Below are 18,725 nucleotides of genomic sequence, written 5' to 3'. Positions count from 1 at the left end.
GCTCTCTCTCTCTCTCGATTGGAAGAAGGAGAGCTGCTAGAAGACCTTATCATTCAAATCCATATCCTCGTCCATTCTCTCTCTCTCTCTCTCTCTCTCTCGATTGGAAGAAGGAGAGCTGCTAGAAGACCTCCTTATCATTCAGATCCAGATCCAGATCGAAATCCATTCTCTCTCTCTCTCTCGATTGGAAGAAGGAGAGCTGCTAGAAGACCTTATCATTCAGATCCAGATCCAAATCCATTCTCTCTCTCTCTCTCTCTCTATTGGAAGAAGGAAAGCTGCTAGAAGACCTCCTTATCATTCAGATCCAGATCCAAATCAGTTCAAGGTAAGCTTAATTCTTTTCATTTCGCTCCTTCCGCTCCTTTGGGTCTGTTCGTATCTTTTTGTTGTTAGAATTGATCTCCCATTCTTTCGATTTGAAGATCTAGGGCTTTTATCGGTTGTTGTGGTGTTGAATTTGATGGTGTATGTAATGCACATGAAGATCTAGGACTCTTCATCAAACTCGGCATTGAATTTGATCTTGTTATTGAAAAAAATTGAAGCATTAGGGTTTCTTCGTCTGATTTGATAGTTAATTTGATCTCATTTTCAGTGAGGATGGAGAACTATGGTTTCTTCATCTCTATCATTGTCGTGTTAGATCTCCTAGATTATGGTGTTTGTTTTCCAATGTTGATTTTCCCGTTGAGTTTGGGGTTCTTTTCAGCTACCTCATCTCCTCCTCTGTTTTTTTGACAATTTATAGTTTGCTGCTAATATTCTTCACTTTGCATGGTCATTTGGATTAGGCTTGAAAGGTCAAAAGCGTGTAGGAAGTTTTGGTTTCAGAAATTTGTTTTCTAATCGGTTTTTATTGTGTTTGCTTTCTCAGCCTGCAAGGCCAGGGGATCGGATCTGAGGGTTCACTTCAAGGTACATTGACCTTCATCCTTTTACCTGTTTCTGCTTCTAAGCATTTCATGTGAATTTTAGTTATATTTCAAAAAAAAAAATGAATTTTAGTAATCTCATATATTTTGGGTTTTGATTTCTCTAAGAAGTCAATCACCATCTATCTGGATACAATATTTAGTTGCAGTGTAAGAATACATTAATTGTCAAAGTGGACATGTTACCTTGTATTTTATGAATTGATATTTCTATATTTGATTCTGGACCCATATTGGATACTGTATAAATGGGCTTTTGTAGGTGTGTAATCATAGTAGGGGCAAGATGGTTAGAGCTTTGTCTCAGAGAAAATTGAAAGAGGGAGAAATGTGCATGCTTGATTTAATTTATTGGTAGCTAAAGTTTTAATTCTTGGAGCGTGAATATTGTGGGGGCGATGAGTATAGTGTCTAACCTGGTTGTTCTTCTGTTTAATTGACTATAAAGATTTGGATGGAGTGGAAGCTAAGGCACTTATCCAGTATCTTCGCCTGATTTCCTTCCATGTTTTTGGGACAGTTCATAGTAATGCAACTGCTCGAGTTTGATCTCATGGGTAACTCAATAATCTGCAGGCTATTGTGTGTTTTGTGAATATTCTTAAAGAACTTCAGGAATTTGCTAGAGAAACTTGTCAAGAATTGTCTTCTTCATGTCTCTTATTAGGTTACTGATACAGTCAGCATCTCCTTAGGGCATGTTTGGCCGGGTGGATTGGAAGGGATTGGATGGTATTAGGGTGGATGGCATGGATTTCAAGGTAATGATGGCATCTCCTTAGGGTGTGTTTTAAACATAGGTCAGAACTGAGATGATTAGGATTTAGTTCTGAACGAAACGAGTCACAACGCTGTTATTGCCTAACTCATATCAAGTTTGGTCTGAAATGAAATGATCCACCATGCTGATACAGGACCGGACCAAGTAAGACCAGTTTCAGTCCCCAGGCAATTTGTACTCCGAAACATGTAAAGCTTAAATACATGCTACCAAATGACATTTAAAACCAGAGTGTAAGGACCCAGCAGTTCTTCAACATAGAGGCCCACAAGACTGGACACCTAACCGTAGATGGTGAAAGCTCCTGTCTTAGAGATAAAATAAACAAACAGCACAATGACAGCAGCAACAACAGGGGCGACAACTAGTACTACTGGTACGACTACTTACTACGATAGCAGACAACAAAGCAAATGACAATAACAGCGACAATGACTAATGCCACAGGAATCACCCACGTTAGTTTCACCAGCCAATTCGGCTTACTGAAATTCAAGGGAATTTGATGCTGATTTTTTTTGCAGTGTGTACTATTGCCAAACATGTTTACATATCTGCTGATTTTAATTCAATTAGGTAACTGTTACATTAACTATATACTCTGTACTGATTTTTCTCTTTATGGTAGTGTAATAGTGCTTGAGGAACTACTTACATGTTGTCTATCCTTAGGTAACTACGCATATTTTCTTAGCTACCTCAATGTCACATAGCTACCACATGTACACTTAGTTTTTTTGAGATGGCAATCATTCATGGTGTGGATGTTTAGGGGTTTTGTAATTTAATTAGGTGCCGTGCTCCCTTAGTAGTAGCTAAGGGATGTGTTGGTGACTCTAGAGGAGTCTTGAAGCCTTGGCGACCAATTTATACTAGAATATAAGATAGTAGTAGGACCAATGTTGAGTAGAGTAATAACTATAGTGGATTGACATGAATTTTGGGCAGAGTATTGCATTGTTCAAAGTTGGATACAAGTGATGGATAAGAGTTGGATGCAAAAGTCAAGGTAATGTGCTGAGCAATACTCTCTCCTTCGAATTTGGATTCCTTATAAAGTTGCATTGTTTTAAGAGTTCCCTTTGTTTCCTTGGACAATATAGGGTGAGCTTGGAATATGTTAAGGGCATGAAGGAATTCATTGAGTTTGCATTCAACAATGCTGCTAGCGAGGGGAAGATCTTATGTCCATGTGTAAAGTGCGCCAACCTCTTTTGGCGTGCTCATAAAGAAGTGGTAGATCATCTTGTGTGTGAGGGAATTATGCCGAATTACACCCGTTGGGTGTTCCATGGGGAGGCGTCTTCTTCATCGACTTCCGGCCCTGCAACTAGTACACATGATGATATGCCTCCACGTGATGACATGCATGGATTGTTGCATGATGTGTTTGGAATATCAGGTGTGGATGACATGCCAACTGAGTTGCCATCACAGGAGCCAATACAAGAGGAACCGAATCCTGAAGCTGAAAGATTCTTCAAGTTGTTGCAAGATGCCGAACAAGCCTTGTACCATTTTAGTTCTGTTGGTCAGGTATAGAAAGTTGTTACTTTTTTCTGAACAACTAATAAAACCTTTTTAAAACAGAATTTAATAATTAATCTTAATAATGTACTGTTTCTCAGCTCTGATGGAAAATACATTTTGACTGGTGGTGAAGATGATCTAGTACAAGTTTGGAGTATGGAAGATCGGAAGGTTGTAGCATGGGGCGAGGGACACAACTCATGGGTAATTCTTTTTCCTATTAAATATTCAGTGTTGCACTTGTTTTACTTGTATATTCATGACTAGCAAATATTTAATTTTTTTATTTTTTATTTGCTGATCGGCAGGTTAGTGGAGTTGCTTTTGACTCATATTGGTCATCGCCAACTTCAGATGTCACAGGAGAAAATGTCATGTACCATTTCAGTTCTGTTGGTCAGGTATAGAAAGCTTCTAACTTACAAATTATCCATAGTATCTAATGTATCAACATCAATAAAGTTTCTTATTGAATAAAATGTGTATGGTTTACTTTTCACGCATTTGACTATTGAATGTATGGTCAAGTTTGGAATGTTTAAACTTTACTCAAATTGGAAATAAATGTTCAAATGCAACCGACCAATTCTGCGGCTGAGGAGATGGAAGACGGGTTATGCTACTCGACTAAGAGAAAAAAGCATCTTTTGTTCAACTTGTCAATGGTACAGGTGGAACCACCTTTCAGTAGCCTAATCCTTCGATCTCATGGTTCATGGGTTGGGCTGTGCCCTAATATCTTTGTTATCTGAATACCACCTTATGAAAATGGACCAGTCTTCCTGGTAGCATCAATATAGTTGATAATATTGGTGATATTATCAGTTGTTATTTATCTGTGCCGTTGGGTTATGTAATTTGAATGCATTTTGCCTAATGGATATTTTCTTACCTAAATTGGTAGGTTCGATGTCATACGACACAATTTAATTGCGGTTGGGTGTTCTGTTGGCATTCACCTAAATGTTACTTTCTATGATATTTCTATGTTTGTGCAAAATGCAGTTAGTCAATTGGTATGATGGCTACATATTTCTGTGCTTGATCTGTATGTTACTATTTATAGGTAGCAATGGCCTAGAAAAGATTAATTTATGATCTTTCTTGTACCGGAAGGGCAGGGACTGGCACTACTGCAGATATGATCGGGCAGTTTAGAAAATCGCTACATTAGGAAGGAAGATTTATTAATATTTTCTCTTCAACATCATTTTAGCATGACTAAACAATTGTCTTGGAAAATTTGTTAATACTTTGAACACTGATTGTAAGTTTGACACCTTTTTTGTTTAAGTATATTATGAATTTATATTGGAAACCTGAGAATTAAACGATGGTATTGGTGGTGAGTGTAGAAACATGAGTCGCAATCAACTTCAAGGTGAATTAGGTGGCCAATTTGGTGGACAACTAACTGGTCTCTCGACATTGTGAGTTAGTTCTCTCTTCTCATTAAAATAGCAACAATTCTTAGCCGTTTTAGCATCATGGGAAAATGTTTTCTCATTAATCTATTGTTGACAATGGGTGAAATTGCTTTTGTTGAGTTTCCTTATTCAGATACACTGTAGAAGCCGTGGAGATGCTGTTGTTGCCCATGGCAAAAGATGGTACTGAGGCTCTTGGCTCAATGGGAAATGACGCTCCTTTGGCTGTGATGTCCAACAGAGAGAAACGTACATTTGAGTATTTCAAGCAGATGTTTGCTCAGGCTACAAACCCACCGATTGATCCGATTCGAGAGAAAATAATCATGTGGAAGGGGACCTTGCTGAAACAGTTCATGTGGAAGGCTATGTGGCAGTTTGCGTGTTTTGAAAACTTTAAACAAACCATTAATTGTTTTGTTGATTGTTGTCTTGATGCATGTTAAATGGGTGAAACATGTATAGGTTCAATCATTGGTTGATTATAATAAGCTTTTGTTGATAGAAACTAGATTTAGCCTCAATTATTGATAAATGATGTTAAAAATTGAATTTAGCCTCAGTTGATGCCAACGAAGGCTAAATCTATCTTTAGTCTCAGTTTTGCCTTAGTTACCTAAACTGAGACTACAACTCCCGTGGCTAAAGGCTTTAGCCTCGGTTGTTAGGAATCGAGGTTAAAAATAGATTTAGCTTCAGTTGGAGGCGATTGAGGCTAAAATTTGGATTTAGCCTCAGTTAGAAACAATGGAGGCTAAAATTTTGATTTAGCCTCATTTCGAGAAAACTGAAGCTAAAAAGGTTCTTTTAGCCTCACTTGAAGAACCGAGGCTATAAAAGTCATTTTAGTCTCGGTTGCTAAAACTGAGGCTAAAGCCTTTAGCCACGGGGGTTTCAACCTCGGTTTGGATAACTGAGGCAAAACTTAGGCTAAAGGCTTTAGCCTCAGTTTTTAACCTTTTCAGCTACAGTTTTGAACTGAGGCTAAAGCCTCCTTTTCTTGTAGTGATCCATCATAGTAGAATATAACTTCAGAAGTTTTGGCAAATCATGGGATGTTAATTTCTCTACCTGATCATATCTATTTATAGGATACAAATCAAAAGGTTGAGGTTGTCCAATCAATGATGTATTTGGGTCATGACCACCTATGTGATAGGATTTTACCTCCTCAGTCCGAGCTGCTCGACTGGTCGAGTGGGCTATTTGACCGGTCGAGTGGGCCGCTCGACCGGTCGAGAACCCTGCTCGACTAGTCAAGGTTACGCAGATTCAGTCTAGATTTGGTGCGGACTGCGTAAATTTGAAGCTGTTTCGTAAGAGGTGCGAAAGGGAGTTGCCTAAACTATAAATAGGGGTCCTAGGGTTATTATAGGGTAATGCAAGAGAGTTTCCTAAAGCTCTGCAAGAGTTTGCTAAAGGGTTTAGGGCTATCAAAGGTGAGAGAGAGAGGAAGCTTGTGGAAGGGAGATTCTTCTCGTAGAGGTGATCTATTCCGTAGTCGATGTCTCAGTGCTCCTACGTCCTCGTGATCGGTGAGATCTCTCTGTTTTCTTTATTCTCTTATTGTTCATTCACTCCTGCGTGAGTGAAGAAGGTTTGATCCAAGCAATGTGTGCTTGTGATCGATTATGACGTTCTACTTCATAGTGAATTATTGCTCTGGACGAGGTTCCGTGGTTTTTACCTCTTTGAGGGTTTTCCACATAAAAATCTCTTGTGTCGTGTGGTTTGTGCTTTGATTTATTTCATTGCTTTATTATCCTATAATTCTGGTGTTTTGTGAGGTTAGATCCTAAGGTTTTGTGCAACGGCTCCCAACAGAGTAATATCAAAGCATTCAGGTTGGTTGAATGGAGTGGGATCAGTTCTGAATTATGAAAGGTGGCTCATCAAGGATAATCAGTCTTAATGGTTCTAACTGGACCATATGAAAAGCTAAGATGAACTTGGTATATTGCAAGGACTTGTATGCTCCAATTCTAGGTATATCAACAAAGTCTAAGAATATGTCAGATGATGATTGAAAGAAATTAGACCGGAAGGCGGTGTGGCTTATTAGACAATGGCAGAACAATTCTGTATTCCACTATGTGTCTACAGAGATCTCAACTGCTAGCCTATGACTGAAATTGCAAGGGTTGTATGAGAAGAAAACAGCCGGCAATAAGATTTTTTTGATAAGACAACTTGTGAATCTCAAGTTCAAAGATGGTGGTTATGTGGCTGAGCACATGAATGAGGTCAGCAATATATTGAACCAGCTCTCCGCTGTGAAGATGGTCCTAGACGATGAATTACAAACTTTGTTATTGCTTAGCTCATTGCCTGATAGTTTGGAGACATTAGTGGTGTCTCTGAGTAACTCCATGCCAGACGGAAAGGTGTCCATAGAACATGTAACTAGTTATCTCTTCAATGAGGAGACAAGAGGCCCTTGTGACACAAGATCGGGGGAGAGGAAAGAACAGAAAGGGCGGGAAGGCCTGAGATAAATCAAGAGGCAAGTCGAGTACTAGGAAGGATGTTGAATGATAAAATTATACTAAGAGGGGCTACTACAAGCATAAATGTCGTAATAAGAAGAATGACAAGAAAAGAAAAGGAAAGGAGAAAGAAGATGAATTAGATTCCACTACGGTCACTTTAGATGACGATGTTGTAGTTATTCTTTCAGCAGATCATGATGTTTGTCTCATGGCTACGAGTCAGGACATTGACTAAGTGATAGACTTCGGAACCTCATTTCATGTGACTCCACACAGGGATTTCTTCACTAGCTACAAGTCAGGTGACTTTGGGACCGTGAATATGGAAAATTCTGGCATATCAAAGATCGTAGGAGTCAGTGATATTTGTGTGAAGACCGATATGGGTTACACATTGGTTCTCAGGGATGTGAGGCACATTCCAGACCTTCGCCTCAACTTGATGTCAACAGGAAGGTTGGATGATAATGGCTATGAAAGCTGATTTGTTGGTGGGCGCTGAAAGCTCATCAAGGGTTCATTGATCGTGGCCAGAGGAAAGAAGTGTTGCACCCTTTACAAGGCAAATGTCAATATGTGCAAGGGTGAGTTGAACGTAGTGGAAGATTCAGCTACTGACATGTGGCATAAGCGTCTAGGTCACATGAGTGAAAAAGGGCTTCAGTTACTAGCAAAGAAGCGGCTCCTTCCAGACGTGATGGGTATGCCTCTTAAAATTTGTATTTATTGTTTATCAGGGAAACAACATAGAGTTTCATTTGTTAAATCTGCTTTTCATGTTAATAAATTGCATGCATTATATTTGATTTATTCTGATATTTGTGGTCGTATAAGGACAAAAACCTTGGGTGGGGCATTGTATTTTGTCACTTTTATAGATGATGCATCAAGGAGGGTTTGGGCTTATGCTTTGAAATCCAAGGACGAGGTCTTTGGTGTGTTTAAATTGTTTCATGCTATGGTTGAGAGAGAGACAGGTAGATCAATGAAGTGTATCCGCACTGACAATGGTGGTGAATACATTGGTGACTTTCATGAGAATTGTAAGTCCCTGGGTATACGACATGAACAGACGATTCCTAAGACCTCTCAGCATAATCGTGTGCCTGAGCGAATGAATCGCACTATTGTAGAGAGATTCAGATGCATGTTATCCCATGCGAAGTTGCCCAAGACGTTCTGGGGAGAAGCAATGCAGACAATAGTGTATTTGATAAGCAGGTCTTCATCAGCCCCGTTGAATGGAGAAGTACCTGAGAAGGTGTGGACTAGACAAGATCCATCGTATAGTCATCTCAGGGTGTTTGGATGCAGGGCATCCATTCACGTACCAAAAGGACGAGAGGTCCATACTCGATATGAAAATCAATCAATATGTGTTCATGGCGTACGGTGATGAAAAGTTTAGCTACAGATTGTAGGATTCGACCGAGAAAATGCCCGTCAGGAACAGAGATGTAGTTTTCTTTGAAGATTAATGTATAGAAGACATTTGTAAGCCAGAGAAGACCCAGCCTAGTTCAGGTGAGCTAGAGGACATGGATCAGGTTATTCCTCCTATGGTGCCTGATGACGGAAGAATACAGTAAGGTGCAGAGGGCGAGGGAGTTCCTACAGAAGATAGACTACGGGAACAGCCCCCACTTGATCCACCTGTTGAGCCATAGGTGAGGAGGTCATCTAGGGACAGACATTCGTCTAAGAGGTACTCACTGCATTAGTACATTATGCTTACTGATGAGGAAGAGCCAAAAGATTATTCTGAGGCCCTTGCCGACGAGCATAAGGGGGAGTGGTTAAAAGCTATGCAAGAGGAGATGAAATCCTTGCATAAGAACCACACTTATGATATGGTGAAATTGCCTAAGGGCAAGAAAGCTTTGAGCAACAAGTGGGTGTTCAGAAAGAAAGTTGAGTAGAAGAATTCACAAACGAGGTTCAAGGCCAGACTTGTGGTGAAAGGGTTTGGTCAAAAAAGATATAGACTTCGATGAGATATTCTTATCAATGGTGAAGATGACATCTATACGGGTATTGCTTAGGTTGGCGGCTAGCATAGATCTAGAGATAGAATAATTAGATGTTAAAACTGTCTTTCTCCATTCTGACCTAGAAGAAGAAATCTACATACACCAACCAGAGGGGTTCGAAGTTAATGGCGAAGAGCATATGGTATGTAGGCTAAGGAAGAGCTTATATGGGCTGAAATAAGCTTCAAGGCAATGATATAAGAAGTTCGACTCGTTCATGTTAAAGCATGGATATGACAGAATAGAGTCGGACCACTATGTGTTCACGTGCAAGTTCTCGAATGGTGATTTCTTAGTTCTGTTGTTATACGTTGATGACATGCTCATCATGAGTAGAGACATCAAGAAGATCGATAGGTTGAAACAGGAGTTGGGCAAGTTGTTTGTAATGAAAGACTTGGGCCCGGCTAAACAAATCCTAGGAACGGAGAAAACCCGTGACAGAAGCAACAGAAAGCTTTGGTGCTCACAAGAGCGGTATATTGAGAAAATCCTAGAGTAGTTCAAAATAAATGCAACGAAGTTGGTCAGTACTTCACTGGATGGTCACTTCAAATTGAGCAACAAGTAGTGTCCCAATATGAAGGTAGAGGTGGATGAGATGAGGAAGATACCCTACGTATCAACGGTAGAAAGTTTGATGTATGTTATGGTGTATACACGCTCAAATATAGCATATGCAGTTGGTGTTGTTAGCCAGTTTCTTGCCAATCTTGGCAAAGAACATTGGGTATCGATGAAGTGGATACTGCAGTATCTAAGAGGCTCATCCAGGTTGAGCTTATGATATGGTGGCGAAAAACCTGTGTTAGAAGGCTACACAGATACAGATATGTCATGTGATATAGACTCCAAGAAGTCTACATCGAGGTTTATGTTCACGTTTGCAGGGGGAGCGGTCTTTTGGCAGAGTAAGCTATGGAAGGTTGTAGCATTGTCAACAATAGAGGCCAAGTACATTGCGGTCATAAAGGCATGTAAAGAGATGTTTTAGATGAAGAGGTTCCTACAGGAACTTAACCTGAAGCAAGAGTAGCACATGATCTATTGCGATAGTTAAAGTGTTATACACTTGAGCAAGAATCCAAGTCAGCACTCCAAGTCGAAGCACATAGAGATTCGGTATCACTGGATCAGGGACACTTTAGAACAGAAGGTGTTATAGCTTAAGAAGGTCCACACGGATGATAATGGGTCAGACATGATGACCAAGGCATTGCTTAAGAGCAAGTTTTAGGTTTGTAGAAACTTGGCTGACTTGAACAAGGTGAATTCCTCCTGAGTTGGAAAGGGGGAGATTTGATGAGATTTTTTCTCCTCAGTCCGAGCTGCTCAACTGGTCGAGTGAGCTGCTCGACTGGTCAAATGAGCTGCTCGACTGGTCGAGTGGTGCTCGACTCAAAGTCCAGGGAGTTTTTGGTTTTGGAATCCCATGGTGCTCGATCAGTCGAGGGTCAGGCTTGACCAGTTGAGTGGGCCGCTCGACTGGTTGAGGACCTTGCTCGACTAGTCAAGGTTACACAGATTCAGTCGGGATTTGGTGCGGACTGCCTAAATTTGAGGTGGTTTCACAAAAGGTGAGAAAGGGCGTTGCCTAAACTATAAATAGGGGTTGTAGGGTTATTCTAGGGTAATGCAAGAGAGTTTCCTAAAGCTTTGCAAGGGTTTGCTAAAGGGTTTAGGGCTATCAAATGTGAGAGAGAGAGAGAGAAGAGAAAGAGAAAAGCTTGTGGAAGGGAGATTCTGCTTGTAGAGGTGATCTACTTTGCAGTTGACGTTTCAGCGCTTCTACGTCCTCGTGATCGGTGAGATCTTTCTGTTTTCTTTATTCTCTTATTGTTCATTCACTCTTGCATGAGTGAAAGGTTTAATCCAAGTGGTGTGTGTTTGTGATCGGTTGTAACGTTCTACTTCATAGTAAATTGTTGCTCTGGACGAGGTCCCATGGTTTTTACCTCTTTGAGGATTTTTTACATAAAAATTCTTGTGTCGTGTGGTTTGTGCTTTAATTTATTTTATTGTTTTATTATCCCATAATTCTAGTGTTTTAGGAGGCTAGATCCTAAGGTTTTGTGCAACGGCTCCCAACACCATGTTGATACATAGTGGCCCCATTGTCTGGATTATCAAATTATGGCCCCCCACATGTTAGAACTAAAAGCTATATATAAAGCTCATTTGGTTGCTTAAATTTGGAATGCATTGGATTTCAAATCTCAAAAACATTAGAATCTAATACATTTGGAACCCTCGATTTTGTTTGACGCATCCGGCAATTAAAATGCTCCATAATTCAAAGTTTATGCTTGGTTGAATAGATTCTAAAAGTATTATAATCCTACAATATATATTCATGTAAGCCTAATTTTAATTAACTAAATATTTAAAATATTTCATGATAATATACATGTGCAACATTGTACATAATTATTGGATTAAGCCCATCAAAACATACACTTTGAAAAAAATTAAAGTATTTTGAAGCTTTAAGTAGGCCACAAAAGTGATCCCACCAATTTTAAACAAATGTATAAAAGACTTACATGTAAGAGATAACATATAAAATCTATTCCAATGTATTTTGCTATAGATGATCCAAATTTACACAAATCATTATTGTTAATAAATTTTTAAAAGAAATATATAAATAATTATAAAATAATTACTCATCACAATCATTCATTTTGATTTGCAAATTAAGTTAAGGCTTCTAATTATTGTATTCCTATTTTATGAAGGCTATAAAAGTTCATTGGACTTTGGGTAAAGAAGTGAATGATTTATATTTATTTTAAGTAAATTTATTCGTATCTTTATAGCAAGAGTCATAGCCCACAAATATCATGTAATATTTGTTATGGGGCATTAGATGACCACTGCATGAAATATATGCCAAACATAATTTAGAATGCATTAAAAATATATTTTAAAATTCATAATACTTAAATAAAGCATGTATGCTAATAAAACATACAATATGGTTATAAATATATATGCCGAATTATGTAAGAAATTTATAAAAGCAAACATGAGGACAATCTGATGCCCTCAATCTACCAATCTAAGTAAGAAGTTGATAAAGCAAATATAAGGACAATTTGACATCCTCAATCTCCCATAATATTTGTCAAAAACCCGTATTTTAATTCAACAACCATTCGAACAGAGAGCTTCACTAATTCCTTGTATGCTAGAAGATGCTTCAGTTCTCTCCACCTGTACCTTTCACCAATGTCTATCATGCTTAATAGGCTTTCCATTATGTATTGCTTGAATTCACTTTTCTCGTTCACTTGTCCATTTGTATGAAATTATCGAAGGTGTCTTAAATTCTATTCATTGTCTCCATGCAATCTCTCACGGTTAATATTAAATCTTTCATCTCCCCTACTGCCTTATTAGAAACTTTTCCCTTCTTCTTCTTTTGTGGCTTAGATGAGAATGGCTCAGCTAATGGAGTATTAGTAGTTCCAAATACATACCATATAACTGGGAATGTTTCAAGTTGTGTATCCACATTGGAGAAATTAGATGAAGCTCTCCAATAAGGGATATTTTCTTATGGTTTTGAGTCAAATGCCTTCCATTTAGGGTATTTAGGAATGTTAAGCTGCTCGGAATGCGCCCGTGATCTAAAACCAGTAACTTGATCAATCCCATATATTTTTATCATGTTGTCATAATAAGAAAATGGGTTTAACGAAAATTCATTGCTTCTTAATTATGTGAATATTAAAATAGAAAAAATTATTATATAATTTGCATTTGCAAGCCATATTTATTAAGAAACCATATAAATTTAGTTTCAATAATTTACCTCAATATAGGCATCCCGTTCAAATCTACTCTTCTTGCATAAGGTTTTGACAATATAAAAATTCTTCTTTAATGTTTTGATTTAGCTTTTGGAGTACTTGTTGGTTAGCTTGATGTACAATTTATCATGGATAGAACTACTTATTATATGATATGTTGTTGGTTAAAATGTCTCGTTATATCCTAAGTTGATATGTTCTAATAACACCTCAATTATTGTGTTATCTTCATTGGCATATTCCATTTAATTATTCTCCCCAAAGTTGAAGAAGATTCGTTTTGTGTCAACATTTCTAATAAAATGCAGTTGAACACATAAAAAGTTAGGCACAAGAAAGAAATAAATAATTCTTCAAATGCAAAAACATAGTCACTACTAAACATTTAACAATCACAAAATATCTATTCCAACATTAGAACTAATTTTTTTTATATGGTTTCTGCAAGTCTATCATGAAATTGGTTTTCAGCATCTCTCTCCCTTTTATTTGGTTCATTTAACCCAAAGCTGTCTCCTTTTCCAATTCTAATTGCTCAATTATCAATTTCATTAGTTTGTTGAAGGTAGCTTGGTCATCTGAATTTTCATCATCGCTTATATTGTTGTCTTCATTGAGAAGCATATCATTCATTTTATTAACAATATGATTGTGAATGATAAAACGGGCTATTATAATCTTTACATGTGTCTCTATCAGATAGGTTATGGCATACCTCAATATAATTAGAGACCTTGATTTCAATGCTATAAATGCTCATTCTATAGCATTTCTTAATGATGAATGATAAAAATTAAACAACTCTTTCTTATCTCTCGACATACAACCTTGCTAAAATTCCTTAAGATGGTAATGAATGCCTCTAAAAGTGGTTATTATCTTTAGAAAATTGATTAATAGATAATAAAATATAAAAAATATATAAGAGATGAGATAGATGAAAGTTGTCGAATTGAATTTGAATGAAGGTATTACCAGTGTTATGTATTGCTAAACCTTGACTATTTTCAATAAAGAGCTTGTCGCTTTCTTGGTATTCTGATCAAAAGAGATAAGTTGGACAAATGAATAGTGACATGATTTGATACTTTAGTGTCATTGCACCGAGCCTGATTTGAAGTAAAATTTTGAGTAGCAACTACGACAGCGGGTTTCTAAGGGGGTGTTTGGCGCATGGTCATAGATGGGATTAGGTGGGATAGATTTTGTTTTATTTTTAAAACCATTTATTACCCTTGTCAGGTCATTGTTGTGGGATTGCAGAAGTATTGGGCTTGCATGGGTTCCTGAGCCCCAGTGTTTGGATGGCTTGGGATCACATACCACCTGCTACATCCAAATTTCATGGGATGTTAAGATGGTGGTTTCCATAAACCCATCCCACAATATCACCCTTTATCTTGTTTGGGTGGTTTCCTGAGCTACATGGGATCTTGCAAAAACCCACTGTAGGATCCCATCCCACCCCTGTTTGGCAGATCTCTCTAGTTCGGTCCTACATGGGATCCTTTAGATTTATTTTATTTTATTTTTGTTCATGGTACTTCTAAAGTGGGGACCACTTCAATTTGAAACGTTTTTATATGTACAATCTCTCAAGTCCTGTGTATCATCTATCAATCTACCTGATTATCAAGGAGTCTCACGTGTCTTTAAAAGTGGGGCGATGGTCCATTTAATAACATGATACCAATATAAATGGCCTACTCTCCCAAGCACAAATACAAACCTAACACTTTAATAATCGAAGCCAAAAATAAACGACTACAAAAGAAAAACAGCAATGGTTCATATTCTGACTGAAAAAACAGTTAAATACTCAGGATCTGAGATCTTCCAACCCCAACGATGATGCCCAACATTTAAACGGTTTGGATTATTGCCCCCTCTTATACTAACATAGAACATGAAAGTACCCTACAAAATTTTGACCCGAGTGTTGTATCATACCATCATCCAGAAATTGGACTATTCCAATCACCCAACATGTTTACATGCTGCCCGAACCGAGACATGTAGAAATATAAAAATAAAAAAGGAGGTATTTGATACTCCGACAGTATATAACGGTTGATAAGCAGGCACTAAGAAATTGTACATGTGGCATAGATTGACTCAAACTCAAATTCAACTGATTAAATTTTGAAACTCATTGTCGCTAAGTTACAGTCTGAATATCAGTTTGGTTCAATTTATATTAGGAGTATGTCACGTGCCTAATAACTAATTAATTTCTAAGTGCATGTGTATCATCCACCACGCTATGCACTTATTATATCAAGAGTATGATTCAGTAATACAGATCATTAAAAAAAATGTGTGGTTAAGTATTAAATGTAAAACTTACATCGCAGTCAGGGCGGGTATTCTAAATTAGATGATCAAATCCCCTATAAGCAGTACTGCAATAGTTCCTCCCACCGATATGCAAAACATAGAAAAATGGATGAGGTAATTAAAAATGACAAATATTAAAAAAAACATTATCCATATGAAATACAACCAGCTGGATTGGTAAGTTTTGGTCAAACTTTTGCATTATTGCCGACATGTTGTCACGCATGATCCGACTACATCCAAACCATGGAAAAGTCGAACCCCACCATGAAGATCACTTGAACCTATAATCTGGTGGACCCACTTAAATAGTCTGCATGATGAGTGGATTACTCTGATTTATGTTGGGGCCTACCTTTTGTAGTCATATGTGTATGTCTGGGATTAGAGTTTCACTACATTTATTTTACACATCTAGTGTTATGGCAGCAGTAACAGTTCGACTATTAACCAATTTATGAATGAGGCTAGTCTATTGAAGTGGAATAAAAGTGTCAAAGATTTTGCTGTGAAACATTCTAACCTATTTGGATGCACACTAAATTCATGAAATTGTCAAAATTTTAATTCCATTATTTTTATGTATTTGACCATTAATTTGTTTTTTCTAAGATAAGAAAAAATTTATTAATCCAAAAGGGTCAACCAACCAAAAACACAAAAATTCAAAACCATATTCATAATGAAGCAATTGAAGGAAGAGGACCATCATTATTATTAAAATAAATAAAAGTGTTCTAAATTCAACAATTGATGTCTATTAATCAATGATTAGATCATTCAATCATTCTTATTTTGAGATTAGAACCAATTAACAATGGGTACCATGATTTGAATGGTAAATTTGAATTATGTATGTGCCACCTGTACAATTTCCATTTAGCAGGTATGAACTCATCACACTCTGTCATGTTATCAAATAATGGGCATTTAAAAAGATTTATCAACATATAATTCTGATCCACCTAATGTCTGGAGACGCACAATTTTTGGATCATACCATATGCATAGTGAGGTGCTCGGATCTCTCATAGACATGCTGCATTTACATGTGGATGGATAACATGATTTGAAATCCTACTCTACAAGTAGACAAACAAGGACCAAAATGCAGTTTGAAGGCTACTTCCTCATTGATAATAATATGAACCGACTACCGAGCGTTAGCAATTTAATTAAATCGTGCATCCAATTATAGCCTTAATCAACCATCCAAATGGAAAATATCTAAGAGAAGCCTATGTTCTCTAATTAAAAAAAAAACATATATTTCAAAAAAATAAAAATCAAAATGATGCGTTAAATGGAAAAAAGTAAAACTCGTGACACTAGAATTCTCATTAAAATATGAAAAAATACAATAAAAGGGGAAATTTTCAAAATAAGAAAGCCAATGATTGCATTCATTAAATATGCAACAACGATAAAAAAGGGCTTAAATTTTCAATTTTCAAATCCTGAGCAGAGATTAGTGCATAATCCAATGCAACAAGAGAAAGAGAGAGAAGGAGAATTGGATGGATTTTTAACCTTCGTCGGTGACAGATTCCTTCAGTTTTTGGTCGCTGGCGACGTTTCTCACGAAGAAAGATCTTCGTCTGGAATGGCAAGAACTGGTGGTTTTGATAGAGAAGAGATTGGAGTTGGCGGTGGATTTGGTAGTGAAATCGAGGAATCCTGAGATGAAACGATTGCGATTAGAGAATGTGTGGGATCGAACAGTTGAGAAACGAATAGAAGGACGAGCAGATGCCATTAATATCTTTGCTTAGATCTGAGATAGAGAGAGCTGATGAGCCCTGCCACTACCCTTCTTATCTTCTTCTAGTTTATACACACACACACACACACACACACACACACACACACACACACACACTACCCTTCTTGTCTTCTTCTGGTTTATATATATATATATAAACATGCTGCAAACGAGTGGAACTCCCATGCTATTTGAGGAATGGGTCACATGGTTCGCCTTCGGAGGCTCTCTGATTTTGGTGGGCCCCATTTCAACCAAGTTGTATTCATCATCACATCGTTGAGAAAGTTGGTAAACTTTTCACTCGTTTACTTTTCGTCTAGTGAGGCTAGCATAAACGTCTACCTCTCTCCCTCATGGCTTACATATAGCCTTCAACAATTTCCTTATCCAAGGAGCAGGCAACAATGGTTGACATGAGTGTCAATTGTAGGTGATGGTTATTACTTGAATCACTTGAAACACCTTCGGTAATAGTCTACGTGAAGGGCAACGAGCGTCCTACCGCCATCCTCAATCTGCAGGGTCGGCAGATGAGTGTCAACATTCAATTATAAGAAGAAAACAGGAAACTCAAAAAAGGATAATAAGAAGAAGATGAAACCACCGACTTACCAGAAACAGGAAGAAAGTAGGACCAGTCTCCATTTTCCTCTTGCTCAACATTATAAAGGGAATTTTTGAGATCTTAGATGATCTTTGTACCTACGAGCGACCTACCATTTCTAGTGGTAGGTCTACTCAAAGAAATCGAACGAGATTTCCGTCGAGACCTGTCAAGACAACCATGGTTGTAGACCTTGTGAGATGATGTAAAATTTCCATGGGATTTGCTCTTCCCGTATACATAGCATTTGATATTCTGCGGAAGTGACTATGCCTTGGTGAGAAATCCAAGGCTGGATTTGAGAAATCCATCGCCCAGACGATGTTTCCAAGAAGGGTTGGAAAACTCATTTCCAGCGTGAGTCCCAAACACCACCAGGCTATTATCCACAGGTTCTTAAAACCCAATCCCTCCTAATACCCTCTACTTCCACTAGCCAAACATCCCCTAAGGTGGCATGAGTTCTTAGTAGACATAGTTCATTTGATTGTGGCAATTAATGACCGCATTGTTGCGCAACATGCCAACAACGCAATGAACCGAGATCCAATCTCCGGTCTTACCCACAAATGATAAACAAGAAGAAATATAGACTAGAAATAGAATTAGAACATTCCAAATAAACCACAAGATAAGATATACGTGGAAAAACTCCAACAAGGGTAAAAAACCATGGATGCAAACTTCCACTATAAAGAAAAATGAAGATTAGAAGGCAATATATTAACATCTCCCTTGGAAGTACAGAGAAAACCCTTTGCCCACACTTTAGAATTATTTTCCATCCACTAGAAAAGCTTTCCCATTGCCCTAGAAAAGCCCCAGGGACACCTATTTATAGTTTAGGCAACTCCTCTTTCGTACCTCTGCAAAAACTGACTCAAATTTTCGCAGTCAGTATTAAATCCGGACTCAAATCTGCGTAAGCTCGACTGGTCGTGTGGAGTCTTCAAATGGTCGAGCGGCACCCTCAATCGGTCGAGCACATCCCATGACTGGTCGAGCACCT

At 37.9% G+C, this 18,725-nt stretch overlaps 1 protein-coding gene and 1 long non-coding RNA gene across 2 annotated transcripts; both read left to right on the top strand.

The window, feature by feature from the left end:
- LOC131227763 (uncharacterized) lies at positions 1-3,261 on the top strand. The gene is made up of 3 exons (XM_058223569.1): positions 1-331; positions 2,668-2,728; positions 2,823-3,261. The coding sequence occupies exons 2-3, from the start codon at positions 2,700-2,702 to the stop codon at positions 3,259-3,261; spliced, it is 468 nt and encodes a 155-aa protein (XP_058079552.1). The 5' UTR covers positions 1-331; positions 2,668-2,699.
- An 18-nt stretch (positions 3,262-3,279) lies between these two features.
- LOC131230527 (uncharacterized) lies at positions 3,280-3,746 on the top strand. The gene is made up of 2 exons (XR_009164037.1): positions 3,280-3,453; positions 3,558-3,746. It is a non-coding gene; the product is annotated as an uncharacterized LOC131230527 (long non-coding RNA).
- The last annotated feature ends 14,979 nt before the right edge of the window (positions 3,747-18,725 follow it).

This window comes from Magnolia sinica, chromosome 2, assembly GCF_029962835.1.
Source record: "Magnolia sinica isolate HGM2019 chromosome 2, MsV1, whole genome shotgun sequence".
Lineage (NCBI taxonomy): Eukaryota > Viridiplantae > Streptophyta > Magnoliopsida > Magnoliales > Magnoliaceae > Magnolia > Magnolia sinica.
Note: the sequence above shows the minus strand (reverse complement) of the source record. Positions and strands in the feature narration are given on the sequence as shown.